Source organism: Camelus bactrianus, chromosome 6 (genome assembly GCF_048773025.1).
Source record: "Camelus bactrianus isolate YW-2024 breed Bactrian camel chromosome 6, ASM4877302v1, whole genome shotgun sequence".
Lineage (NCBI taxonomy): Eukaryota > Metazoa > Chordata > Mammalia > Artiodactyla > Camelidae > Camelus > Camelus bactrianus.
Window position 1 is genome coordinate 92654515 of NC_133544.1, and position 26512 is coordinate 92681026.

A 26512-nucleotide genomic window follows, 5' to 3' on the forward strand; every position below is an offset into this window, starting at 1 on the left:
CTCCCCGCCCAGCCGGGCCGGGCCGCGGGAACGCTGCCCGCTCGGCGCTCGGCGCGGGGCCCGGGACGCGGACGCCGACGCGGCCGGGTCCGCGAGCGCCAGGGAGCCCGGCACGCTGCTCCGGGCCCTTCGACCGAGGACCCGTGTGCCTCACCGCAGCGTCGCCATGTCCTCAGTGTTCGGGAAACCCCGTGCGGGCGGCGGGCCGCAGAGCGCGCCCCTCGAGGTCAACTTGGCCATCCTGGGACGCCGCGGGGCGGGCAAGTCCGGTGAGTGGGGCGCGGGCGGCAGGGATGGGAGAGACGGGGACTGGCGGGAGGAACCGGGCGCTACGGGCTCGCGGGCAGGCTCTTCCACTGGCTTCGGGAGCTTTCTGCGCCCAGGTGGGTTGGGTGAGTCACCATGATTTTCTTTGCCTCAGTTTCTCTGTGCTTGGCTCTCTCTCTCTGCTTTGTTCTGAGCTCCTCCATCTCTCAGCTGTCTTCTATTCCTTGTCTGCCTTTCCCTCTGTGTCTCCCCAGTGGGTCTGTGACCTCTGCTTCTGTGACCCACGGTCTGTCTTCCGCTAGTCTCCCCCTTGCCGTTTACCACTCTCCATCTCCTCTTCCCAGGCCAGCCGTCAGCCCTGGTGACTGGCACAAAAGGGACCTGTTAGGCACTGATCCCCAGCCCCGGGCCCCTCTCAGCTTAGTCGCTTGCTGCTCCTTGATTTAGGCCGAAGTGAAGGAGCCTGTGGCCCATGAAGGGAGGTGGTAAAAGTCACTGGCTTTTGGGATTTCCCAGGGAGAGGCCACTACCAACTCCTCGTCCCAGTTCCCTTGGATTCTGGAACAGAGTGCAAATTCTTATCAAATGTATTTGTTTCAACCCAACCCCTGTCTTGACTTTCTGGAAACACGCTGGACTGTGGTCCCAGGTGCCTGGGACTTGTCCTTGATGAACCAAGATCTTGGACTTCTACTGAGACCATTTCTGTCAACACTGAACTCTGCCTTCACCATTCTTGGCATCTCTCACCCAGCTGGAGCCCAGGGGGTTGAGGTAGGGGTGTCACCATAGGCAGAGACCCAGAAAAAGGGTTCTGCATTCTCCCCGCCACTCACAGTCCCAGGCAGCTGAAGGTGAGAGGACAGAGGGGGCACCTCCACTGGCTGTTTTCCAGTTACAGCCATTAGTGAATGGCCATCACTCAGTTAACTATGGATTTCCTTCACCAGAGTGTTCTTTGAGACTTGCAGGGGGCCAAGTCTCCACTTTGAAGCCAGCTCCCTGGCCCAGAGAGAGGACTCTGAATCATGCTTTCCTACAGAAAAGATTTGCCCTTTTCCCTTTGAAAATTAGATTATTATCTGTAGCTCTGTCACTGGTACAGTTTAGCCAGTGACTACACGAATGAAAGAATTTAAATTTTAAAATATGTATTCCCTGGGCATTAGTTTACAGACTGACATTGTTATGAATCCTGGGAAAGAATTTTAAGGATTTTCTTTAAAATATTGCATTACTTTTTAAGAGTTCAATATAATAGTGGGCTGGCACTTGGCTTTATGTGGCTAAATTCTGAACAAAATCAGAGTCCTGTTAATGCATTCCACCTGGAGAAGGCTTCATTTTAGAGTTTTTTATTCTGTGAGACCCCCATGGTGAGTGCAGAGGCCTTAAAGCCAAGACTTGAGGACTGAGGACTAGAGTATGTTTACTTGGGACTCAGGGGTTCACACCCCTCCCAGAGATTACCCACTGATCAATTCAGCTCTTACTCTCTGTTTTGTAGCCAAAATGGGAATAAATGCCCCCACAGTTCAGAGTCTTTGTGTCTTGTCCAGGGTGGGGGATGTCTCTCTCCAATTTGAGTCTCACCAGGCTGACCCTAAAGTAACTGGTTGCATGAGTCCAGACCCCTTGGTTTGGGTCTTCACAAACACCGCATAGGCTTACCTCTCATTTCTTTTCTTGTCTCCCTTTCCCCCAACAAAATCCCAGGATTCAACTGGGAAGGACATGGTTCCCCATATTTCTGGTTTCCTCTAAGCCTCTCAAATCAAATTCTCAGCTCCCCAGCCACATTCCACCAGAGAGCAGAAGCTGGTGTCAGCCAGGGGTCACAGAGGCTAGATAAGTCCTCCCTAAAACGAGAGGGGCAGCCTCCAGGGCCCGCAGCCAGATACGATGGGGAGGCTGAGCTGACGTCTTTCTGCTTCTTGCAGCCCTGACCGTGAAGTTTCTGACCAGGAGGTTTATCAGCGAATATGACCCCAACTTGGGTAAGGACCCACTCCTCCCCACTCCTCCTCCTGTGCCCTACTTGGGTCTTCCCAGCACACACACCTATGCCGCTGCGATGGGACCAGGCCTGACGAGGACCGCACATCTCAGGGCAGAGGGGAGGAGCCAGCAGGATGACTCAGCCCATGGGGCAGAAAGTTCCGGAAATATACCCTTCCACAGTGCACCCCAGACAACCGGGAAGTTGGCCCAATTAAGAGAACCTAGAAAAGCCAGTGTGTGCTAAAATATGAGTTATAATGAGACTAAAAAAAAAAAAAATCAAACATCATAGAACAACCACATCCATTAAGTGTTATTCTTTAATGTAGTCACTCAATGTACTTTTTCAGAAAAGCTGGAAGACATTTGGGAAATTCCCTAGTGATACTGGCTTCTAAACCAGTTTTATAACCACACAAGAAAACTAGTCTTGTTTTGTAGCTATATCATGGTATATTGGGGGAAAAAGGATGCTCTGGTGTCAGTCAGAGCTGAGTTTGAATCCTGGCTCAGCCACTTATGGGCTGTGCCTCTTTGAAGGAGTCACCTAACCTTTCTGAGCTTCTGCTTCCTCATCTGTAAAATGGGACTAAAAATACCTATCTCAGGGAGTTACTGTGAAGATTAAAGAAATAACACATGTGAAAGTTCTAGCCTAGTACTCGACCCCCAGGAGACGTTCGGTATATATTCACTCCTTTTTTCTTCCTCCTCACATGGCTTCCCATCTGTGGTGGCTGAAATTCCCCCAGGTTAATCAGATCAATTTCTTAAAACTATTTTTAGCAGCAGGACATTTTCCTCAGTACCCTCCTACATGGAACCCCAGTATCTGAAATAAATCAGAGCAGAATTTTATTAATATAAACGTAACTTAAAGCTCACATTTATAACATCTGTTTCTTGCCAGCCTTCCACTGAGAAAACTCGGGTGTCTGGATGCTCTTTGCTTTCTGAAAATGGGGATTTTAGTCTTAGGTTATTTTCTCCATTCATAAGACTTGAACAGAGCATAGGTGGGACTCCCCCACCCCCAAGGGCCCTCTGAGGAAACCCAGGGCTCCGGGAGGACCCTCGGGGGTCCTACAGATTGAAACCTCTGCAGTGCATCACTACTGCAGCAGGTCTCTGTTGGAATGCCCCAATGACACCTGGAGGAAAGAGGGCCTTAGCCCACTGGTGCCCATCAGCCCCAGTAGAGGGGCTGGAATGTTGAATCCCAGTGTCGGAGCAGGAAGGGACATTAGGGCCTTTTAGCCCTATGGTTTTTAGAATTTGCTCCTTAGGTAGCAGAATCCCTTCTTCCAAAGAGGTCTTACACATGACCCAGGGTGTCAAACAGCAAAAGCAGCGGGGGTCCCCTGGCTAAGTCAGGAGTGCAGGGCAGGCAACTCACTGGCAGTCCCTAAGGGGTTTGTTCCTCAAAGCTTAACTTGACCATCTGTGTTTTGACATCACCCCTCAGCTACAGTGGAGGAAGTAGGCCCAAGGACCTTTCTGGGCCAAGGTCACCCAGCAGGTCTTAGGGGAGCCCATTTGATTAGCAGAGGTCAGTGCCCATGGGAGTGGGACACAGGATGCGATCGTGTGCTGGCCCCGGGGGAAGTGTCGACAGAGGCCAGAACATGAAATCAGAGTAGGGACATCGAAGATGGGGAGGGGTGGAGGGGTGGAAGGAAAGGCCCACAGCAGGGATGTCGGGGAAGGGAACGTGGACATTCCCCAGGCTGCTGCTTCACAAGACAGATTCTGCCTACTTCAAATATTGCATGAGGCATACGTATACTAAAAATCATTAGCTGTTTATCTGCAATTCAAATTTAATGTGTCATCCTATATTTTATTTGGCAACCCTCCTCCAGTCTCTCTTCTTCCTGTCCCACAATCCATACCCTTCGTGCAGGGTCCCACCACTGGAGCCCATTACAGTGCTGGTTTGAGCCTCCTGATTGAGCAATTTTGGAGTTCTGAGCTGGTAGGGAATGCGCAGTCAGACTATCTGGCAGGGTGGTGGCAGACCAGCAGCAGTTAGTCACCTTAGCCTTTGGGCTCTCACCCCATCCTGAGAGCTTCTGAGCTGGAGCGATGACCAGACGCTCCCCTCTCAGCCATTCTGGGAGGCCAGTGCTGCTCCTCGGGGGTCCTGCCCACTGTCTAATTCCGGCCACTATCCCATGGCTGGTTTCAGTAACAGCAGGACTCTCGGACAGAGCCTTTCCTTCTGTGGAGAAGTGAGTGAGCATCCAAGGAAGAGTTAGCCATCAGGAGATGGAAAACAACCCTCTCCCCTCTTCAAAAGGTCTCCCAAGAGCTAGAGCTCAAAGGGAGCCTCTTGAGGGTGGAAACCTGTGTGGTTCCTTCTCATTTCTAGCTCGGAGTGCAGTGCTAGGCACAACGTAGATGCTCTTAAACATGGGATTGCATTTTGGTTTTAGGATTACCCTTTAAAGAAGCACTCCTATTATTGCCATTTTACAGGTAAAGAAACTGAGGCAGAGAGGGCTCAGTGACTTGCCTAAGATCATGGAGAAACTCGAGTACAAAAGAAGATGAGACGCCACTCCAGTTGCCCTCCACTAAGGGTAGCCTTATGCTGTACAGAGCCTGGAGTCAGACGTCTGCGTGACACTGGGCTCTCTGAGCCTCAGTTTCCCCATCTGGAAGATGGGACTGATAGACTGTGCTCTGTCTCTGTATGAGTTGTGTTATGGATTGGGACTGTTAGAGCTGGTAGGAGCCGAGAGATTCAGTGCCTGTGAAAGGGCTTTGCCTGTGCAGAGCGCCCCAGGAGGGGTGGGGGTCTCCAGGAGAACCCGCTCCTCTCACAGAGGGGCTGGAGGCACCTCACATAGTTTGCCCAGGGCAGAATGACAGCTTCTCATCTCTCTTGTCCCGCCAGGATAAGGGCGCCATTTCTGAGGCATCATCCTACACGCACTCCTACCAGAGCTCCTTTGGTGACATTTTAAAAATTAATACTGCAAATAAGAGAAAAATACTTTGGGGAAAGGATCTTCTCTCGGCATTAAAGTCTTCAGAATGTTATTTGGAACTAGGAGTGATGAAGCCCACATTTATTAAAGGACTCCAGAATGCCCCGAGGGCAGGGACTTTGTGATGGGGAGGCAGGCCATTATTATGACTTGGAAAGGTGCCCTCCCCACCAAGACACCTCACTTACAAAGGGGGAGGAAGCTGAGTAAGAGAATCTCATGATCTCTGAGGGGATCCCAACGTAGAGACAGCCCAGCCTAGAACCTAGCCCTGAGTTCCTGTTCCTTCCCATAGGGTGCTGTGTGGCCCAGGACAAGTTCTCTCCATCTCTGGGCCTCACCTCCTTGTCATCTCTGTACAGCGAAGCTAACAGCAACCTCAAAAGGCTATTTATTGTGCTATAGGGGACTGCAGGAGACCAAGGCTGGGCTAATATTTTCCCTTGGGCTGATCACAGCACGGTGCCTGTGTGGGTACAGGAGCTGTGGCGTACCTCAAAGGCGTGCACCAGACAACTTTGGCAGGAAGATAAAGAAATATCTGAACAAGATGTAGGCATCCAGGGGCAGCCAGCTCTTCTTGCACCAAATATAGTTAAACATTTAGGGCATATTTTCCATTAGGTTTTTTGGTTTTTTTTTTTTTTGTCTTTGAATAAGAGTGGCTATTTATCCAAGTCCCCAAAGCAGGCTGGAGACGGGAGCTGTCTGTGATTCCTGCTGGCTGCTAGTGGACCTGGCGTGGGTCCAGGCCTGGCTTGGCTGCCAGTGGCCCTTCAGAGAGAGGTGTTTGTGAACTCTGCTAGGGTTGGGGGATACTCCTCTCACAGTACCAGCAAGGCAGAGAGGGCCCCCATTCTGCCCAGGCCGTTCTTCTTTGGGATCACTTGGGGCCCAGGGACCCCCACCCCCCCTCCAGGGAAAGGTGAGGGCCAAGTGCATTCACACAGGTGGGCTAGTGGCAGAGGGGAAAGTTGGGGTAGGGAGAATGATTGCCTGTGACAGTGAGGTCCTCTTTGCAGGCCTGGCCGCTTAATGCTTCCTCAGGTTTGAAGTCATGAGACCTTTGAGGAAAAAAAAAAAAAGTAAAAACTTACGGAATCCAAATAAGGTCAGTGATTTAGTTCATAGTATGGTACCAATGTCAGTTTCCTGGATTTGATCATCGTACTATGGTTATGTAAGGAGCTAACACTGAGGGGAGCAGAAGGAAGGATACACGGGAACTCTCTGTACTATTTTGCAATTTCTACATGAGTCTAAAATTATCTCAAAAAAATTTTTTTAAATCACCCAGGAACGTGAACCTGCTCTGAAAACTCTGGAGCACTATGTCCCCACTGTCCTTTACCACGCATTTGTGGAGGGCCAGGCCCCACGCCTAGGGGCCCATCCAGTCCTCACGCAGCCCTGTGACATGGTGCCGGGACAAGCATTTAGCACGGTGCCTGGCACGGAATAAAAACTTGTAAACTGTTAGCCAGTGTTATCATATTATCCTCATTTTAAAATGAAGAAACAGCCTCAAAATGCTAAAATGACTTGGCCAAGTCATACAGCTAAAAAGTAGCTGAAGTTGGGTTTGATTCCACATCTCCAACCTAAAACTTCACACTACACCAGATTCCTCTGCTCTTATTTTTTTTTTTTAAAGCATATGTTTTGCTTTTTTGTTTGTTTGATGGTGGGAAAGTGATTAGGTTTATTTATTTATTTCTATTTGGAGGAGTTACTAAGGATTGAACCCAGGACCTTGTGCATGCTAAGCATGCGCTCTACCGCTTGAGCTATACCCTCCCCGTTCTTTTGCTCTTATTTTGACAAGGTAATTATTTGTAAAAACTTTCTTGAGACATCTGAACAGGGTCTGACCCCTCTCCCTTAGTCACGTTGTATGCTGCTTCTTTCCTGTCCCTTCTCCCACTGGGGGCAGGAGGATTGTCCTGATTGTCCCTGGGGGCTTCTGGTGGGCCAGGTAGTGGTTGGAGGAGAAGAGGGTGGAGAACCTTGGGGTTCAGGAGGGAGGAGCCATCAGTATCTCTTCTGCTCACTGGGCCTGCGATCCACACACTCCATCCATCCTGCAGGCCTGGTGGGTGGACCCAGAACACAGTCCCGTCCCCTGCAGCGTGTTCTGTGAGTCACCTCTGACGTCCTGAGCCCTGACAAGTGAAGTAGCATGTCCTTGGTGGGAGGTTCTGCCCATGTCCTCCATGTGGGGGAGAGCCAAGGCCTTTCCAGTGGTCCTGGCTCAGCCAACCCCAGAGCAAGTCCCTCAGGGGTACACAGGGGTCCAGCACAGAGAGAAGCAGGGACTCAGACCCAGCCCACCATCGGTTGGCCTGCCCTTCCACCGACCATGCTGATTGTGTGTTGCAGAGGACACCTACAGCTCAGAGGAGACCGTGGACCACCAGCCTATCCACCTGAGGGTCATGGACACTGCGGACCTGGTAACATTTCCCCCATTACCCATGAAGAGCTGAGAGTCAGTTTAGCCTCTTGAGAAATCCTGCTCCCAGAGTGGTGGTGGCCGCAGGGAGAGGGTCTCAGATGGCAATTTGTAAACCTTTTAAGCTCCAATTTGCAATGTGACCCTGATTGAGGCACTGACCTTTCTGGGCCTGAATCTGTTCATTTGCCAAATGAGAAGGGATAGGACAAGGCCTGGGGGTGCCTGGGGAGACCTGATGATTGCTGGCGTCAGCTCTGCGGTGTTGTGCTCTGGAGCTCGATGCCTGCATACACATGGAGACAGGTGCACAAACATGTGTTTACAGAGAGGCTCCCCAGGCCCAAGTGCTCCCGCCGGTGCATATATCTCCCTGTGGCCAAGGCTGGATGCCAGTTATTCTTGGAATCCAAAGGGGCTCCATGAAGCTGACCCCAAACCAGCGGTGCTCAGGCACAGCCAGGTCTCTGTGGGGGCCATGCCAGAGTCTTGGCTCTGTGCCCCAGAGGCCAAGGTCTCCAAGTCTCTGGCTGGGTGGTGGGAGTGAGGCTCAGAGACAATGTCTGCTTTCACACCAAGCCAAATCCACAGTCAAGTGCCCCTTTGAAAAGGGCCCTGCCGGGGAACAATATACAAAGACCCGGGGAGCAGGGAGGTGAGATGAGACTGCTCAGGTGAAGGCCTTTCCCTCGACCTCCTCTGCCCCTGACTGAGGCTGCCCTCCTTTGCCCCAGGACACGCCCAGGAACTGTGAGCGCTACCTGAACTGGGCCCATGCCTTCCTGGTGGTGTACAGCGTCGACAGCCGCCAGAGCTTCGAGGGCAGCAGCAGCTACTTGGAGCTGCTCGCCCTGCACGCGAAGGAGACACAGCGCGGCTACCCTGCTCTGCTGCTGGGCAACAAGCTGGACATGGCCCAGTACAGGTGAGCGCGGCGCTCCGTCCCACATCTGGGGCTCGCCTTCCTCGCTCGTAAAGGCCAGTGTTTTCAGGGATTGTCCAGCTGCTAAGAAGAGTAATCCCCTCGAATGTAGGGGAAAGGGGATGTGATGTAAGGGAACAGGGAGCAAGTTTTCCAGGCAGCCAAGGACAGGAAGGGAAAGGCATCTGGGCTGCACAGAGGCTGGACCCCAAAGTCAAAAGAGAGGTCACTCCTTCCACCCTCCTTAGGCTCTGAGATCTCTCAGCCCCACCCTTTCTTGCTTGAGACTGTATGGCCTTCCATTTCCACTCCCCACAGCTGGCTGGTCATTCAGTGCCCAATTCCAGTTCCGGGGAGAGAGGCTGTCATTGGCTGCTTGGGTCAGGTGTCTGCTCTGTTCCAAGCGGCTCTTTCCTCATCCAAGTGAGGTCCCAGGCTCACTCCCACAGCTGGCTGTGCTGAGGGCAGGTTCTCTTACAAAGAGTTGGACTTGAATCAGAGGTCACAGACTGGGCCAGAGGGCAGGTGACCACTGAATACTGCAGCCGTATTTTGCTTGGCTGGCACAGTGTTCTTAAAAGACCTGGAGTTGGAATGCTTTGAGGCGGGGTGTGTGTTCTCCAGCTAACCACAGACCTCGCACTCCCCATGGCTTGCCTCCACCCTCCCCACACATTCAAGTTGTCCAGCTGGCCCCTGAGGGGTTTGGGACTGTGATGCCTCCACCTGATGAGTGATCCCACTGGCCGTCTTAACACTGACGTCCTTTCTGTGTGGCCAGTCCACCTACGAGGTAGGCCACCTTCCACCAGCCTTCCTCCCATCCCTCCCTGCTCAAGGCGGGTCACTCTTGCTTCCCCAGGCCCCAGAGGCTCATTGACCTGTGTTAGCAAGAAGGGGACCCTTGGTATAGGACAGGTCGGATGGGCATTGGGAAAACGGGGCTCATGGTAGGGGCCTTCAAGGCGGGCAGGCCCTCAGACCAAGACAAATTCCATCTCGGGGAATGAGGCAAGTGTGATCTTAAAGCCAAAAGGCAGTCTGTGAGGTTTCACAGAGACGCTAGAAGCTACAAGAGGGATCGGAAGACTGGATTGTGAATAAACCAGTTTTAAATATGAGGAAAAAACTAGGCCACTGTTTTGGTTCCGGTATTTGCCAAAGGGATTGTCTGAAAATGGTTTGGGAGCAAAGAGCAAAGCAGCATCAGTTCCCTAAGAGCAAGTCCTTACAGTTTATCCCCATTTCCTTCCTTGATCAAGTCCCAAGGTTAGTAGATCAGGGTTTGATGGGCACACAGTGAATCTAACTTTTAGCTGAGCGTTGGTCAGTGTCTCCCATGACTGTCTTGTAGCTAAAGGGTAAAATGTGGGTTAGAGTAGAGGTTCCCAAACCTGACAGAATTTTCACTAGGCTGCAACAGAATAAGAAAAGGGATACTGTTACCTGCCTGTGTTGCCCATTCACTCATGCATGCACATACGGGGTCCTCATTTCTGAAAGCTCATTATTCACACCCCACAGTGACAAAGTATTCTTCGGAAAGGAGTTTCTCAGGAGCTGACAGTCAGGGCGGCAGCCCTGGGTGGGGACTGGCTTAGATGCTCTGCCCTTTTTTGTCCCAGTCACTCTCTGTCTCTGATACTCCCCTGGACAGCTGGCCCGCTCCCAGCCTTTGCTCCTGCCAAATTAACCTTGGCTCAGAAACCTTTTCCCGCCAGTACCCCCCCCTGTGTCCCTTCTCATGTCACCACCGGCTGTGCCATTGTCCTCCGGTGGAGCCACTCAGCAGTGGGGCTGAGCCACTGCAACTGTGGCCTCCAGACCTCAATGACCCCCCTGTCTCTTGCCTCCTCTGGACATCTGACCTACCCAAGGGCCAGTCGTGTTTTACTCCTCACCCTGAGTCCCATGGCTTTCAGGACCTTTCCACTTACGATTACTCCATCCCACCATCACTGGAGGCGGTACAGGACAGAGCTGGGAAGAGGTGCGGCTCCCTCTCTCATGTTGTCACCCCTGCTCCCTCCCGCCGCTCCCCTGAGCAGGCAGACAGAACTCCCCACGAGCCCTGATTGCTCTGCCGACCCGCAGGGCCCTGAGTCACCTCGGCCCACAGGCCTCTGTAGACACTGGTCTCATATCCTCTGACAAAACTGCTGCCTTTCTCCAGAGCTGATCCCACAGGCCAGAGCTGAGTGTGGCTCATTTCCTGACCCAGGGACCCATGTTGGAGTACAGGAGACACGGGGCTGCAAATGGCCATCTTCTCTGGCCACAGGCAGGGTCTAGCCAGGGACTTCGGGCCAGTTTCTCCCTTCCCCTCAGCCTCGTTGTGAAATTCTGCCTTTGGCGACATCAGCCACCACTTACTGAGCGGGGACTATGCTAGGCACTTGACACAAATTGTCTTTCTTAACCTTCTTAACAACCCTGAGTGGCAGCTGTCATTATCCCATTTTACTGATGAGAAAACTGAGCCTCAGAGAGATGAAGATGGCTCCAGGTCACAGAGCTAGTAAGTGGGGAGTGGGATGTAGGCCCAGGCTTGCCTGACTTGGATGCATGCTCCTGACCCCACCTCATCCTGCTTCCCCGCCAGGCAGGTCACCCAGGCAGAGGGCGCAGCCTTGGCGGGCAGGTTCGGGTGCCTGTTTTTCGAGGTCTCCGCCTGCCTGGACTTCGAGCACGTGCAGCGTGTCTTCCACGAGGCAGTACGGGAGGCACGGCGGCAGCTGGAGAAGAACTCCCTGGCCCGACCCCTCTTCATCTCTGAGGAGAGGGCCCTGCATCACCAGGCCCCGCTCACAGCCCGGCATGGGCTGGCCAGCTGCACCTTCAACGCACTGTCTACCGCCAGCCTGAAGGAGATGCCCACCGTGGCCCAGGCCAAGCTGGTCACTGTCAAGTCATCCCGGGCCCAGAGCAAGCGCAAGGCACCCACGCTGACCCTGCTGAAGGGCTTCAAGATCTTCTGAGGGCCCCTGCTCAGGATCCCAGGCTCAGCACTGGGCAGTCCCCAGGGCAGGGGCTGGCTTCTCACCACCGGCTTTCCTTCTGATGGATCAGCAGCCCTCGCCCCCTGGTGGACAGCTGACCCCTCCACCAGCACCAGGCAGTGTCCCTGTCACCCAGTTCACTCTACAGGCAATAGGGACAGGCAGGAATGCTGCTCCTTTTCCCTCCAGGCCTTGGTTTCCATAGTAACTACTGCATCCCTCACCCTGATGGGAAACAGCCACTGTGACAACCCAGGGACCTGGGGTCAGCCTGAAATGGAAGGAAACTGCAGTGTCGTCATGGCGCCGTCACCTCTTCCTGCTCCAGCTGCAACCAGGCCCGATGTGGCCCCTAGCGGACAGCTCTGCGTGGACAGCTCCAGGAGGCCTGAGAACATCCAGCAGGAGGGACAGTCTCGAGGTCCCAGCACCTCCTGGGGGCTGGAAGGGCAGGGCGGCTGCAGGTTTTGGAGGGCCAGAGTCTGGCCTTGTCACTGTCTTCTGATCTCACAGAGGCCCTAGCAACAAAGCCTGTAGTTTATCCAAGTAAAACCTACTTGAAATAATCCTACGGGACAGCCTGGGAGAAGCAGAGGTGTCCCAGGAAGGGCTGTTGCCTCTCAATGAGGGTAGAAGGTGGGAGCTGTGGGTGGGCCAGTGTAGGGAGCCTCCAGTGTGTTTTTACCAGGAGGCAAGGCCCCCATATTTTCCCACCTAAAATCATGGGCTCTGTCCACAGACCCTGAGGACCAGCCTTCTCAAGTTTAATGATCAAAGCTGCAGAACAAAGTCATTCTCTGCAGTGACATTCACCCAGGACTCCAGGGAGCCCACAGCTGTATCAGACATCCCGTGGGCACTCACAGGGAGAAACACAGTGTACTGTTTGTACTCTGGTCCGGTGGGACCTTTAGCAATGGGTCTGCATGTCCAGAGTCTACTTTTGTAAGATAGAACCTAAAGCATTTTGGGTCCATAGAGCAAATTTTTGCATAAATTATCTGGGGTTGCCACCACAGCTGTAAGCCACAACACTGTGGTTCAGACACAGGATCAGGACACTCCCACTCCTCTGGGATCCCATGGTTCGTGGGAGAAGGGTCTTAGAGGCAGAGAGTTTCATAATTCTCTAGCTCTGTTTACCACAGGACCCCTGGTCCAAAGGAAGTCTTTCATGGACCCTCAGCAGATAAGCAGGTAAAGGAGAGGGCTGGGGAGGGGAAGGAGGGGAAGGGGGTTCTGAGCCCAGAATCCTGCCCGTTTCCCCCTGAGCCCTTCCAGGAGCTTGGATAGAAAACCAACAGCTCCAGCCCAGGCTTCAGCCACATTCTATAGATGGAGAAGCCGAGGTCAGAGGGAGGCTGCGAACCCCTCAAGACCACTCAAGGAGTCCCGGCCAGGCTTCCTGACCCACAGGCCAGCTCTGGATTTCATGCTTTTGCTCCCAGCCGCTTATGTGTGGACCACCGCCATGTGAACAAACTATGCAATTCCAACTGCCCACATCCAGAAGCGTTTTAATAAAAAGGGGGTTATTTTGGTTCATTTTTTTCATAACAGAATTTTAGTTTGATTGCAGGTCACTCCACCTGCTAACAACTCGGGGACCCTGCCCTGCACCCTCACTAGCTCTCAGATTCTCGTGGGTCTGGAGGAAAGGCCAGAGGCACATCACTGTTTTTTAACTCCATTTCCACCTGGGCCAAATTTTGCTTTTCTGAGAGCAAAGTCTCTCTTAGGGTGGTCAGGTTGCTGTCTTCTTTGGTTCCATCCTCGGCTAAGTATAGGGCTTCTGGAGTTTGTTTTTCCTGTGGCAGCTTCTTTTGATTTCTGGGAGGAGAGAAAACATTGTAGAATGTGAGTTCCCCGAGCTAGGGTACCAAGTGGTTGGGGCAGGACTGGGTCTCCCGAGTGGGTTAGCGAGTTTAAGGGGGAAGCCCAGCACGCGGTTCTGGGAAATGCTGGAGGAGAAAGCTGAGAGGGTTTGATGATTTCTGGCAGAGAAACGTACTTGTCCGTGCATCGTCCCACCACATCCTCATTTTCACCTGTGAGCTCAACTACTATTGCTCCCCTTACAGGTGAGGTAATATGACTCAAAGAGGCCAAAGAAACACATGCCTGGGACGTGCGTTTAAGCTCCTGACTCTGAGTCCTGTGTTCTTTTCACCAAACCACATTTTCTCATCCTACTTAATGCAGGTCCTTGTTACTCCACACCCCATCCCCAGACGAACTACCACAAGAAATTCCTAACTAATCTTCCTGCCTCTAGATGCTCGCTTCTCCCAGCCTACACACACCAGTCATGATTCTAAAGTCCCTGTGTGCACACATCACTCCCCAGCTCAGTGGCTCCCCACTGCCCACTTCCTTAACCTGGCATTCAAGATCCAGTCTTCCTCCCAATAACTCTCCTAATTGTCCTCCCTCTGTGGTGGTTTTACTTAAGGTATTCACCCCTAGACTTCCTGGCCACAGTGGAAGGACCCCGCTGTGGTGAGAGCGGACCACCCAGACAATCTGCTTGGGCCATGGTGGGAGCAGCTCAGTGTCTGCTGCTCCCGAGGACACCCACCTTGTCTCTGAGGTGACAATGAGGGCATGCTTCCTGACAGGGTGAGAGAGGCAAGGTCACCTTCTTAGAGGCTGTACTTCCTCAGGGTTCTTCTATATCCTGCATCCAGACCGATCTTGCTAAAACACAGACCTTTCATGTCCCTATGCAAAGCTCTTCTCTGGTTCCTCAAAGCCCACGAACTAGAACCTGAACGCCTTAGGACGGCCCCCAGGGCCGGCACACTGGGCCCTGCTGCCTCCTGTCCTCAGTCTTCCCCTGCTTTCCTCACACGCCACGCCACAGCCCCACGGGCCCCCCTCCTCTGTCTCTAGCTTGGTGTCCCCTGTTCTGGAAGGCTTCCTCAGCCCCCCGCCTTTTTTTTTGCCCCACAGACCCCAGATCCCACCTCTGCCCCCACAACACTCTATATGTCCCACAATCACATTTCTGTCACTCTAAACTACAATCATCTCCCCACCAACTCCATCAGGCTGGGGCTGAATTTATCTTGTCCAGGCCTGTGGCGCCCACTCTTGGCATGGAGCTTGGTCCCGAGCAGGTGCTCAGCTCATTTTGTGGGATGAATGACAAATAGGCACTCGGTGATTTCTTTTTGACTTTATAGCTGAACTGTGAGGAGGATTCATGGACCATATAAAATATAGCATAGAAGGAAGAGCATGGAGGTTAGGCCAACCCTTCCATGGATCCTTAGTGACCTTATTCTGTACAGCGGGAATAAGCAACCTGTGTCTGCCCCACCTTACAGGGAGAATGTGGAGAATGTGATGGTGCCTTTAAAATTCTAAAACGTGATACGGATCTCAGGGTGGGAGTCTCATGGTTGCTGTGTGAAAGTTAACTGCTGTAATGACTGGTGGGGATATAGTGGTTATTGAATGAATGAATGAATGAATGAATGATGGGAAGGAGTGAACCAAGCATTTATTGAATAACTTCTAGAACCAGACACTGTGCTAGTTGCTTGGGGAAACAAAGTTGAGTCAAATGTGGACCCCGCCCTCAAGGAACTCTCAAAAGTTAACCCTAGAATCATCTAGAGAGTTTAACAAAATGCCAGTAGTCCCACCCCAGACCCTTTGTGTCCGAGTCTCCAAGGTGAGGCACAATATTCTGTGTATTTAATATTCCTCCTCAGATGATTTTGCTGTGCATCCGGAGTTAAGGAGTATTGTTGTCATAAAGATGTCAAAATTACCCCAAGGAGCCCTGGCTGATCTTGTATTTGGCCTTGGAGCAGGGCAAAGCTTTCCCCTTTAACAACACCCCTAACTCTGCAAAGCCCCCACTGAGCACGCCTCACAATCCTAGCAGGAGGGAATCCATTATTATTGCCTTTTGTGGAAGGAGAAGCTGGCTTGGAGGTACTGGGTTTCTTGCCCAGCTAGTGAGTGAAAGAACTGGAATCTGAACCCAGGCCTTTGTGACCCCAGAGCCAGAGATCCTGACTTCTGGGACACACCAGCCCCTGCCCTGCCTGCTTGCTGGCCAGGGTCAGGGAGTGGTCATCGGGGACAGTTGTGAGTTTTTCAGCAGCTTTGGGTTCTCAAAGGACCCTGAAGGCTGCATTTTGCTGTCCCAAAGGGTGGACAGCCAAGGCCCCTAGATGACCCCTCTCTAGATTTCCTTTGGGAGGGCAGGGCCCCCACCCTCCAGAGACCACCCCCAGACCAGCTCCTCACCTGTTTGCCTGGATGCTCCTTCCCAAGAGGACCATGCTTATCACGACCACCACGGCCACCAGGGCAAACATGGAGCTATTCCAAGGAGTTGCTGGGGAGGGACACACATGACAGACCCTTGAGGAGGGGCTGGATGCCCCTCAGGCCCACTAACAGACCAGCTCACAGCATCAACTTTCCCCCGCTGTGGGCCAGGTGTGGTAGAGAGACTAACTAAGCTGAAATGAGCCCTTTGCCAGGCGCAGAAACCCTAAGTCCGGTGTAGGGGAGGAGGGGATAAGATCTCTGCTCTGAAGAAGTTCTCATCTACCTGGGGAGACAGCACTGCAGCTGGATAATAATAGTGGAGAAAGGAGGCATATGGATGAAGATAAATGTCACAACCTTCAGAGTTTTGCTAGGGGCTGGCCAAGTGCAGTACCAAGGAAGAAGGGAGGGAGGGATGGAAGAAGGGAGGAAGGAAGGACCCAGCTTCAGAGCTTTTGCGTTTGCTGTTCCCTCTACCAGAAATGTTCTTCCCCCACATAATCTGCATGGCTAATTCCTTCAGCTCCTACAAGTCTGTTCAGACATCCTTCTCAGTGAGTCCTTCCTTGGCCACATTACATCCTGTTGCTGCACATTTCCTATTCCCTTTCTTTGCTTAATTTTTCTTCTTGCTCATCCCCAGCACGCTGTGCATTTTAGTCATTTGTTTATCTTCTCTCTCTTTCCCTGGAATGAATGCTCCATGAGGGCAGAGATTTTTGTTTTACTCACTTCTGTAACCCCAGTGCTGAGAACAGTGCCTGGTGCACAGAAGGAATTTAGGAAAAACTGGTGAATGACTGGGTGGATGAGTAACATGAATGACCAGCCCTGAGAAATGGAGGGTGCCATTCAGCCAGACCCCTCTGGGTAGTCAGCCCCCTCAGCCTCAGTCCCTGCCTTGGAGGAAATGTGTGGCCTGCCGCAGAGGAGGGGACCATGACAGGGGGGCTTCAGCCAGATTCCTCTCTTTGTGCCAAGAGCACATCCCACCACCCACCAATCCACCGACCACTTACCATCTTCTACCCGAAAAAACCAAAGCATTTCTTCCAGCAGCTCCTGAGACACCTCGGTGACAAGTGGGGCCCCGGTAACCTCCTCACTGTAGTTCATGCCCCTGCTCCTGGTTGGGGTATGTTTCTGACAACCAAGACTTTTGCTCCCAGCTGCCCTCCTGGCCTCCTATGTCCTGGCCCTTTGCAAAGCCCTGAAGACCCCTGGAAACAAAACAGAGAGCATGACAAGGTATGCCACCCCAGTTGATCCTCCCCTCCCTGCCCAAACCCAGCTCTCCTCGGGTCCAAAGTTGACTGAAACAGCAGGAACTTCCAGAGCTGGAGAGCTGGAGAAACAGAGACCAAAGAAGTGGAAGTCACTCAAATCTTTATTAAAACTCTTCAGGTCTGGGGAGGAGCACTGACCCAGGAGGGAGGAGGACTGAGCCCCTGACAGGCTTTGGGGCCCTTGCTGGGGACATGTCCTGTTGTCGCCCAGCGTCCTGGTCTAGCTTCCTCAGCCCTACAGCACTCCTGCACCCGGGTTCCTTAGCATAGATTTTCTCGTGCTGCCCATTCACAGGCGCCTGCCTCCCCACGTGACGAAGGCTGGGCCTGTCACAGGCTCTCTCCTGGAGGTTGACACGGCTGGGGCCCCGAGCTGAGAATCCGGGAAATGCCGGGGAAATGTAGTCGGGGGCTTCTGCTGCTGAGCGCAGAGAGCTCCCTTCTCGCTACCAAACTCATCCACAAGCCTGATTGGTCAGTGCTGCCCTCTGTTCAGTGGTAGTTACCAGATTTGTTTCCTGTCGTTTGCAAAGGAAGAAACTGAACCCATGCTACCTGGATAAATCCCTGCCTTACTTTGAGCCTGTTGCCTTAGCTACAAAATAAACAGTTTAAGCTATTTGTGTTTACTAAACCTCAGTCTCAAAACAGTCACAGATTTTGGCATATTTTTCTACTACCTATACCAGTAATACCTAATGGAAATTTTTCTAGTAGCCACATTTTTAAAAAAGCAAAATTAATTTTGACATTTTAAAATCCAATATGTCAAAAATATTATTTCAATGTGTAATCAATATAACAATGATTTAGATATTTTTCTTTGTACTAAGTCTTTGAAATTGCGTGTAAATGTGACACTTAATTGCATATCTCTGATGAGATTGATCCAAAGAAAGAGAGAAGAGGCATATAAAATATAGAACCAAAATAAGACCAGAGATTATAAAATACAGAAGCGTCTTTTGAACTATATGCAATTAAGCTTCACAACCTAGATAAAATGGATAAATTTGTAGAGAAATATAAAATACCAAAATTACACAAAGAAGAAACAAGAAACTTGGAGACTGATAAGTCATAATAAAGAAATTGAGAAAATGGTCTAAGACTTCCTGTCCAAAAATCAAGCCCAGGACTAGCTGGCTTTAATCATGAATTCTAATAAATTTTCAATAAACAGTTAATTCCAAAAATAAAAAGCACAAGTTTTACTGCTCATTTAACAATGGTTTCAAAACTAGATGAGGACCATACAAGAAGAGTAAATGATTGGCTCATTCTTTTGTGAAAGTAGATGCAAAAATCCTAAATAAAGTCTTAGTAAACCAAATTCAACAATTTATTAAGAAAATCATTATCAGTAAGTGGAAGGAAAGTTTGACATTAGAAACTGTATCAATTCACCACATTAATAGGCTAAAAGGGAGAAACCATATGATTGATATATATATGATAAACACTTAGTAAACCTGGAGTAGAAAGAAATGTCTTCAACTTGGTAAAGGCAATAGATAAAAATCCTCCAGCAAACATTATGTTTAATGGAGAAACGTTAAATGTACTCCCTTAAAGATAAATGGCAGCAATTTGCTGGTTGAATTTGGACCATTACAGTTTAACATAGTCCTGGAGGTCCTAGCAAGTGGGACAAGGAAAGAAAAAGGAGTGTGAGACTTGATAGGAAAGAGCTAAAACTCACAGTTTTCAGAGGACAAGATCATCTACCTAGAAAAATAAACAGTTGAAATAATAGATGCATTCACTGAAGTTACTGTCTACAAGCTCAGTTCTCATATTAGTGAAACTGGAAAATTAAATAAAAATAAGATATCATTTACAGTAACATCAAAGCCATAAAGCGTCTAGGTTAGTTTACCCAAGAATACAAAAGATCTCTATGGAGGAAACTTTTTAACTCTAGGATAAAATATAATAATAATAATAATAATAATAATAATAATAATAATAATAATAATAATAATAATAATAATATTATTATTATTATTATAATAATAATAAATGATCTGAATAAATGGAGAGATTCATGTTTTTAGATAGGATAAACTTACAAAGATGTCACTTATCCCCAAAATAATCTGTAATTTCAATGCAATTTCCATCAAAATTCCAATTGGATTGTTTTGAGGACCTTGATACACTTATTTTAACATTTATATAGACGAAGTAAGTGTCCAGAAAAAGACTAAGAGGAGAGACTGGCCCCACCAGATGGTGAGACATAGTAATAAAAATGTGGTTTTGACACAAGACCAGATCCCTATACCAAGGCGTCAGAATAGAAATTTCGTAGAGACCTATGTTCACACAGGACCTTGATACACGATAAAGGTAGCTCTGCTCACCAGTAGGAAAAGGAGGAATTGTTTAGCAGGTGGTGTCAGAAAAACCAGAGAAAAGGAAGACTGGATGCACATCCAACAAACAAGACATACAAAAATGGACCCCAAGATTAAAGGCCTAAATGTAAGAGGAAAAAATATAAAGTTAATAGAAGTGGGGCAAGACTTCTTCAAACCAGAAAAGCTCAACTCATTGCATAACAACAGAAAACTGATAGATTTGATTATATCAAAATAGGATGATCTGTTTGATGAAGGATACCATCAGTACAGTAACAAACACATTTCCGATTGGGACGAGACACTTGTGATGCTTAAAACCAAGAAGAGATTGATGTCTACAATATACAAAGAATTGTTGCAAATTAATAAGAAAAAGACTGGAATCCTAATAAATAGATCAAGGATATAAACAGGCAGTTTACAAAACAGGAAACCCAAAAGGCCAGCTAAGCATATGGAAAAAATGCTCAAACTCTTTGGAAATCAGAAGAATGAAAATTAAAACAAAAATGAAACACCACTTGACATCCATGAGATTGGCATAGTTGGGAAGGTGGGTAATGCCGAGTGTCGGCGGGGCTCCCGCACCAGAAAGTGTAGACCAGGGCAGCCACTGAGAAAGCAGGTTAGTCACAGTCAGTGTGCACATGACTCAGCAGCTCTGCTCCGGAGTATTTTCTATCCCAAAGAAAGCATCCCCAGGGTCATAAGGAGGCATGGCATACCATTTATGAAAATCCAGGAATACATGCACAGAAAATAACAACACATGTTTTACAAAAACACATTTTAAAAAAGACAGACTCAACACAGAAAAATAATTATCTCTGGGGATGAAGAAAAAGGAAACAGAAATGGAGACAAAAGTAACTAAAGACATAAAACAGGAGAAGGGTTTTGAACAGTCCAATTGTGAAAATCTGTCATAGGGCCCAGAAGACAGCAAGGCAAAGAGAGAACAAGGGAGGCCCGAGGCTGTCTCAAGTCCCCTGCTCTGACTCTGCCTTCCAACCCCAAACAGCCTTTGGAGGCTCAGCCAGGAACATCCAAAAACAACCGGACAGCAAACATCCAAACAGAAAAACAGGGTACTAAGGAAAAGATTGACATCAGCATTTTCTTCATCTCTAAGTGCTCTGAGAAGACTGAAGAAACATCTACAGATTTTGAAGGAAAATAGTTTGAGACAAATATAATAGTGAGCTAGGTTTTTCATATACAAATGATCTTTCATGTGTCAAGACAGAGATGGAAGTCAGGGAGAAAGAAAGGCTTTTTTTTAGACTTTCAAGGACTCAGATACCTACTACCTTACTCAGTTAGGAATATATACAAACATATACTGAAAAGGGGACAAAGTTACACAGATTGCAAATTGATGTGATCTTGCATTCCAGCTCCAATCCAAAGCACTTGCTAAGAAGGGTTGTGACTTTCTGTCCAATCTCAGATGCAAGAGTGACTGGATTAATTGGCCGTAAGCCCCTGTTGCGTATGCAGACCCTCCCATACCCACAGAGAAGAGTGTGGAGGTCAAGATACCAAATACCAGCTCCCTCTGAGTAAGTGGGATGGGGTCTAGACCTATGGGACATTCACTCTGAACACTTCTGTATTGTATACATTTCTTGTGAGCGTGTAATATTGTCATGAAAACAATACGTGTAATTACATTTTTTAAATGTATGTATTGTGTATGTATATTCTAAATATATATTTTGTATATTTGTACGTATTTCTAAATATATGTATATATTATCCGAAGAAAATGAAAATACTAATTCGAAAAGATACATGCACCCCAGTGTTCATAGCAGCATTATTTACAATTGCCAAGATATGGAAGAAACCTAAGCATTCATCAACAGATGAATGGATAAGGAAGATGTGGTGTGTGTGTATATATATGTGTATGTATGTGTATAGGTACATACAGTGGAATACTACTCAGCCATAAAAAGAATGAACCTTTGCCGTTTACAACAACATGGATGAACTTGGTATTAGGCTAAGTGAAATAAGACAAAGGAAGACAAATACTGCATGATATCACTTATATGTGGAACCTAAAAAATAAACTAGCAAAGATAGCAAAGAAGAAATAGACTCACAGATATAAAGAACAAACTGGTGGTTACCAGTGGGGAGAGGAAAGGGGGGAGGGGCAAGATAGGGTAGAGGATTGGGAGGTACAAACTACTATGTATAAAATAAATAAGCGACAAGGATATATTGTGCAGCACAGGGAGACACAGGCAAGAGTTTATAATGACTATAAATGGAGTATAACTTAAAAATTGAGAAGCACTATGTTGTACACCTGAAACGTGATACTGTAAATCAACTATACCTCAATAAAAAAAAGTATGTATATATTATATTTATACCTTTCAAGCCAGCAGTTTCAGTTTTGGGTGTTTAATTAGTGGAACTAATCAAGATATCAGTTCTCAGTTTAATACAGGACAACCCCAGTCAAAATCCCAGCAAGTTATTTTATGGGTATCAACAAACAGAATTTAAAGTTCATACAAAGAGGCAAAAGACCGAGAATCGTCAACACAATGTTGAAGAAGACCAGAGTCAGAGGACTGATGCTACCTGACTTCAAGACTCACTATAAAGCAATAGTAATCAAGACAGTGAGGCATTAGAACTAATCAGATACATGTACAAATTTGCATGAGTGTACAATTTGTACAAATTTGTGAGCTGATGTCCACAGCTGAATGTGTTTGAAAACATGGATAACATTGTTATAATAAACATATACCAACAAATAAAATAACAAGGTGGATACAAATCCAGAATGGAGAGTCAGCCCTCCCTGACTGTGTTAGAGGCCACAGACACGAAGGGCACGTTTCCCTCAGACCACTCATCCAGTTTCCTTCTAGAGTGAGCATAGGATTAATAGCCCAGCTTTTAAGAAATTATTAACTAAACTTCATGATTTATTTGCATTTCATTTTTCCGTTAATGCCTTTTTCCTGCTCCAGGTACCCATCCAGGATACCGTGTTGCATTTAGTTGTCATGTCTCCTCAGGCCCCTCTGAGAGATTCCTGAATTTTAAACAGGACTTAACCATCTGCCATTGGACCGTGATTCCGACCCAAAGCCCCGGACCACCCATCCCTGAGGGAGGTTGAAGACACTCACCCTGGGTCCTGGGTTCCTGGGACTTGCCTGATCTGCTGTTGGGAGCAGCACTGGTTTCTCTCTTCCTCCTCCTCTCAGGGGAGCACCGGATGGTCTTTGCACCTGAGTTGTCCGCACAGCTGTCGCCTGGGAGGCAGTGCTACAGAGCCCGTGGCAGCCGGGCCCATCCGGTAGCTCTGCGTTTAGCACACGCCCAGGTCCGGAGACTTCTCTGTCATTCAGGGGTGACTGACCTCTTGAATGAATGGCCTCACATGGCAAACAGGCTCCATCTGACTTTCGCAATCGGAAAGAACCAGGAGCCAATGCCTTCCTTCTTGTGTGCTGGCCTCAGGTAGGAAGAAAGCATCCAATCGTTCTCGCCGGCCCAGAGAACAGGCTGGTGAGGGCCCTCGGCCTGGGGGCCCCATCCCCGCAGGGGGATGCGTGGCGTGCCCGCTCAGGCCTCTAGTTCCTGGCGTTATCAATGTTTAACCACGGAGCAGGGAGCCAGGTCTGGCCTTTTACAGCCTCACTGTGCTTTGTCACAGTGAAGGTCATGGCCTCATTTGAATTCCTTACAAGAAGCTATAAAATAAGACCTTTGGAGGGCCAGGGGTAGGGAAGGCAAAGCACTTGAGGCTGTGTGAGTGACCCAGAGAGGAAGCAGGCCAAGTTGAACAGCCTTGAGCGGGAAGGGCTTGGTGGGCGAGCAGGAGAGGAGTGAGGGAGGCGCTCCCCCTCCACGGGGCCAAACCCTTTCAATGCTGATCAGCAGTGGGCTCTGGGCTTTTCCGCCCACGCTCCTTGTATCTCCAGCAACTCTTGGAGTTGACTTGGCAAGGAATGGGTTTCCCATTTCACAAATGAGGAGACAGAGACTGAGTGAAGTCGTGTGACAGGTGAGGCTCCTCTGTGAGTTAACACTGGTTAATGGTCTGGACAGCAGAGACAAGGGGATGCGACAGGGAACCTAGGGCCTGAACGGGACTCCAGCTCCACATCATTTCATGACTCATTCATTCAGTAAATATTACTTGAGCACCTACTGTGTGGACACATAGTAAACAAGACAGGCAAGGACCTCGCTCTCCTAAAGCTCAGACTCTTGGGGACCGACAGGCAACAAAAAAAAGTAAGTCAAACATAAATAAGATAATTTCAGCTCGTGACAATTTTTGTGAATAGTTTAAACAAGAAAATGATACAGAAATAGATAGGGTGGGGAGGGGGCTATGGTTACTATATTACTTTACTAAAAAAAAAAAAAAGAATGATGAAGAATTAACCATGCAAAGACCTGGGGTGGCAGGTGCAAAAGGCACTGAAGAAATAATGAGCTTAATGAGTTGGACAAAAAAGGGCAATGTAGCTGAAGGATAGTGATGAGGGGAAGTGGCATGGAATAAAGGTGGAGGTAGAAACAGATCGTGCGGTAAAACAGGATAAAGAGTATGGATGTAGGGGAAGCCACTGGTGGTGACATGATCTGCCTGACATTTATCTATGATCACTTGGCCTGCTGGGTGGAGAATGGTTTGTAGGGGAGCAGGAGAGGAGACAGGAGACATTGGGAGGCTATTACATTCATCCCAGCAGGAGACAGTAGTGGTTTGGAGCAGGATCATGACAGCAGAGCCAGTGAGAAGTGGTCAGAGTCAGGATGCATTTCGGAGAGGAAGGCAGTGATAGACTTCAAGAGAAAGGAACTCAACTCTAACTTTCTTAAGCACAAAAGGAATTCAAGAATTGATTGGCTCATCTAACTGGGAAGAGCAGAGAGGGGCTGACCTTAGGGGTAGCTGGAACCAGGAGCCTGAAAATCCTTTGCTCTTTCTCTCTCTGGGTCTCTTCCTGCTTCTCTCTGGGTATCAGGCTCAACCCCACAGGCTGGTCATCTCCAGGTAGCTGCACCAGGCTGCAGAAAATCCGGGCTAACACCCTGACAGCTGGAGGGGAGGGAGTCCTCAGTTAGCTCCAGTTGGACAGTTCCTGGGAAAGGACTCTGACTCTCTTAGCCTGGGTCACATACCCACCTTTTGGATCAGTTGTTACGGGGTGAAGGGTGAAGTACCGTGGATGCCAGCTCGAATCTCTTGCCCATCGAATAGCCAAGAGAAAAAGGCTATGAGCTGGCTAGTCATGCCCATATATGTCCCTGAAGTGACCCCCTGACCACAGTCCGCCCTGTCTGTCTTGGGGGAGTGTCACTGGGCTTTTAAAGGGAATTGAGTCCCCTTCAAGGGAAGCCTGCCCCACTCCAGGCTTTCCACTCTTCTGCCTGTTTCTCTTTTCTTCCTCTTATTCTAGTTCCCTCTTCTATAGCTTATGATTCCATGCCCGCTGTGTGCCAGGATGATCCCAGTGGTGGACAGTCGCAGGCACTGTCCCTGGCTTCATGGAGACTGCAGTCTAGTGGGGAGTCACGCACGTGGTCACACCAGGGATCGTGTCGTTGTGACTGCTGTGTGGTAAGTACCAGGAAAGAAACGTGCACACAGAGATGAGCGCACGTTACCAAGCCCTCCCTTCCTCATAGCCTCAAATATCACTTCTGGACAAATGAATCCTACCTTGGACTTTCCTTTCCTGACCTCTCCAGTCCCTCGTCTCCCTGCCTGGAAGAGGCTGGGCAATTCGTATTGGAGTGCAGTAGAAAGGGCTTTTGGCTTTTCCCTGATGTTCTAATGTCTTCCACCTCATAATTCTTCTAGTCTCAGCTTAAATATCATCTGGTCAGGGACGCCTTCTGTATCAGTTAAGAATTGTGTTTGGCTCTGGGTAACAAAGGCTCAAGTTCATTGGTTTAAAATACATAAGGGTTAATTCTCACATACAAGAATTTCGGCAGGAGCCAGTTACTGATGTCAAAAACTCAAGGAAATCAGGGCTGACATTTCTGAGATTTCCCTCATGGTCCCAAGAAGGCTGATGCAGCCCCTGCCATAATGTCCAAGCTTCAAGCAGAAAAAAAAAAAAAAAAGGAAAAAGGAAAGAAGGACCAAAAGATGTGGCCATCAAGTATAATGGACAAATGACCTGCCAGAGAGCATGGGGAAGCACAGACAAGGGCGGCATTTCCATAGAACAGTAGCAGGGCAGCCTGGTAGGCTAACCAGGGAAATTTATTTCCAGGGGAGTCTTCCCAGGTTATGCCCAGCAGGATTTGATAACTGTCGTGGCTCAGTGAGTGCTGCACAGACTGTAACAGCGTGCTTACTGACCCCAAGAATACATTCTTCCTTCTTCCTTCTAATAAAAGAACCCTCTGAATTTCAGAGGCATATGGCCACTCAGCTAGAGACTGCATTTCCCAGATCCCTTGCAGTTTGGGGTGTTCCTTTGACCGAGTTTTGGACAAGAGATGAGACAAGCAGTGTGCTACTTCTGAATCACTTTTTTTTTTTTTGCAGTTTATATAAACTGTTTGGTTGAAATGTAACATACACGCAGAAAGGTACACAAATGCTAAGCTATGGCTTAGTGGATTTTCACATGTGAACACACCCATGTGTAGGAACATACCCTATCCAGATCAAGAAATAGAACACAGCCAGAACCCAGATGTCTTCTCACATCCACTTCTGGTGACTGTTTCCCACAAAGGCAACCCCTGTCCTGACTTTTAATACCATTTATTAGTTTGCCTGTTTTTATATTTTATACAGACAGAATCAACTAATGTGTGATCTTTTATGTCTGGCTTCTTTTTCTCAGCACTGTATTGTGGCACTCATCCATGTTGTATGTAGTTGTAGGTCACTCATTCTTTTTTTTTAACTTTTTTAATTGAGTT

The 26512-nt window shown here is 48.9% G+C and overlaps 2 protein-coding genes across 3 annotated transcripts; one reads left to right on the forward strand and one right to left on the reverse strand.

Moving 5' to 3' along the window:
- Positions 1-13179, forward strand: RASL12 (RAS like family 12). 2 transcript variants are annotated; one of them, XM_074366326.1, is made up of 5 exons: positions 1-269; positions 2208-2264; positions 7641-7714; positions 8448-8638; positions 11242-13179. In XM_074366326.1, exons 1-5 carry the CDS (start codon positions 167-169, stop codon positions 11498-11500), a joined length of 684 nt encoding a protein of 227 aa, XP_074222427.1. In that variant the 5' UTR covers positions 1-166; the 3' UTR covers positions 11501-13179. The 2 variants fall into 2 exon arrangements, with proteins under 2 accessions (XP_074222427.1, XP_074222426.1); XM_074366325.1 differs by having other exon boundaries at positions 6-269; positions 11238-13179.
- SLC51B (SLC51 subunit beta) lies at positions 13132-24602 on the reverse strand. Its single transcript, XM_010955319.3, has 4 exons — positions 22738-24602; positions 16944-17144; positions 15898-15988; positions 13132-13464 (listed from the first exon to the last, which is right to left on the reverse strand). Exons 2-4 carry the CDS (start codon positions 17038-17040, stop codon positions 13260-13262), a joined length of 393 nt encoding a protein of 130 aa, XP_010953621.1. The 5' UTR covers positions 17041-17144; positions 22738-24602; the 3' UTR covers positions 13132-13259.
- Between the last annotated feature and the right edge of the window lie 1910 nt (positions 24603-26512).

Excerpts from the sequence above, each read along its gene's own strand:
- RASL12 (XM_074366325.1), top strand. The coding sequence starts at position 167 with ATGTCCTCAGTGTTCGGGAAACCCCGTGCGGGCGGCGGGCCGCAGAGC. Across the intron at positions 270-2,207 it reads CCGCGGGGCGGGCAAGTCCG|CCCTGACCGTGAAGTTTCTG; the intron begins GTGAGTGGGGCG and ends TGCTTCTTGCAG. Across the intron at positions 7,715-8,447 it reads TCATGGACACTGCGGACCTG|GACACGCCCAGGAACTGTGA; the intron begins GTAACATTTCCC and ends CCTTTGCCCCAG.
- SLC51B (XM_010955319.3), bottom strand. The coding sequence starts at position 17,040 with ATGAACTACAGTGAGGAGGTTACCGGGGCCCCACTTGTCACCGAGGTG. Across the intron at positions 15,989-16,943 it reads GTTTTTTCGGGTAGAAGATG|CAACTCCTTGGAATAGCTCC; the intron begins GTAAGTGGTCGG and ends GTCCCTCCCCAG. Across the intron at positions 13,465-15,897 it reads AGGAGCATCCAGGCAAACAG|AAATCAAAAGAAGCTGCCAC; the intron begins GTGAGGAGCTGG and ends CTCTCCTCCCAG.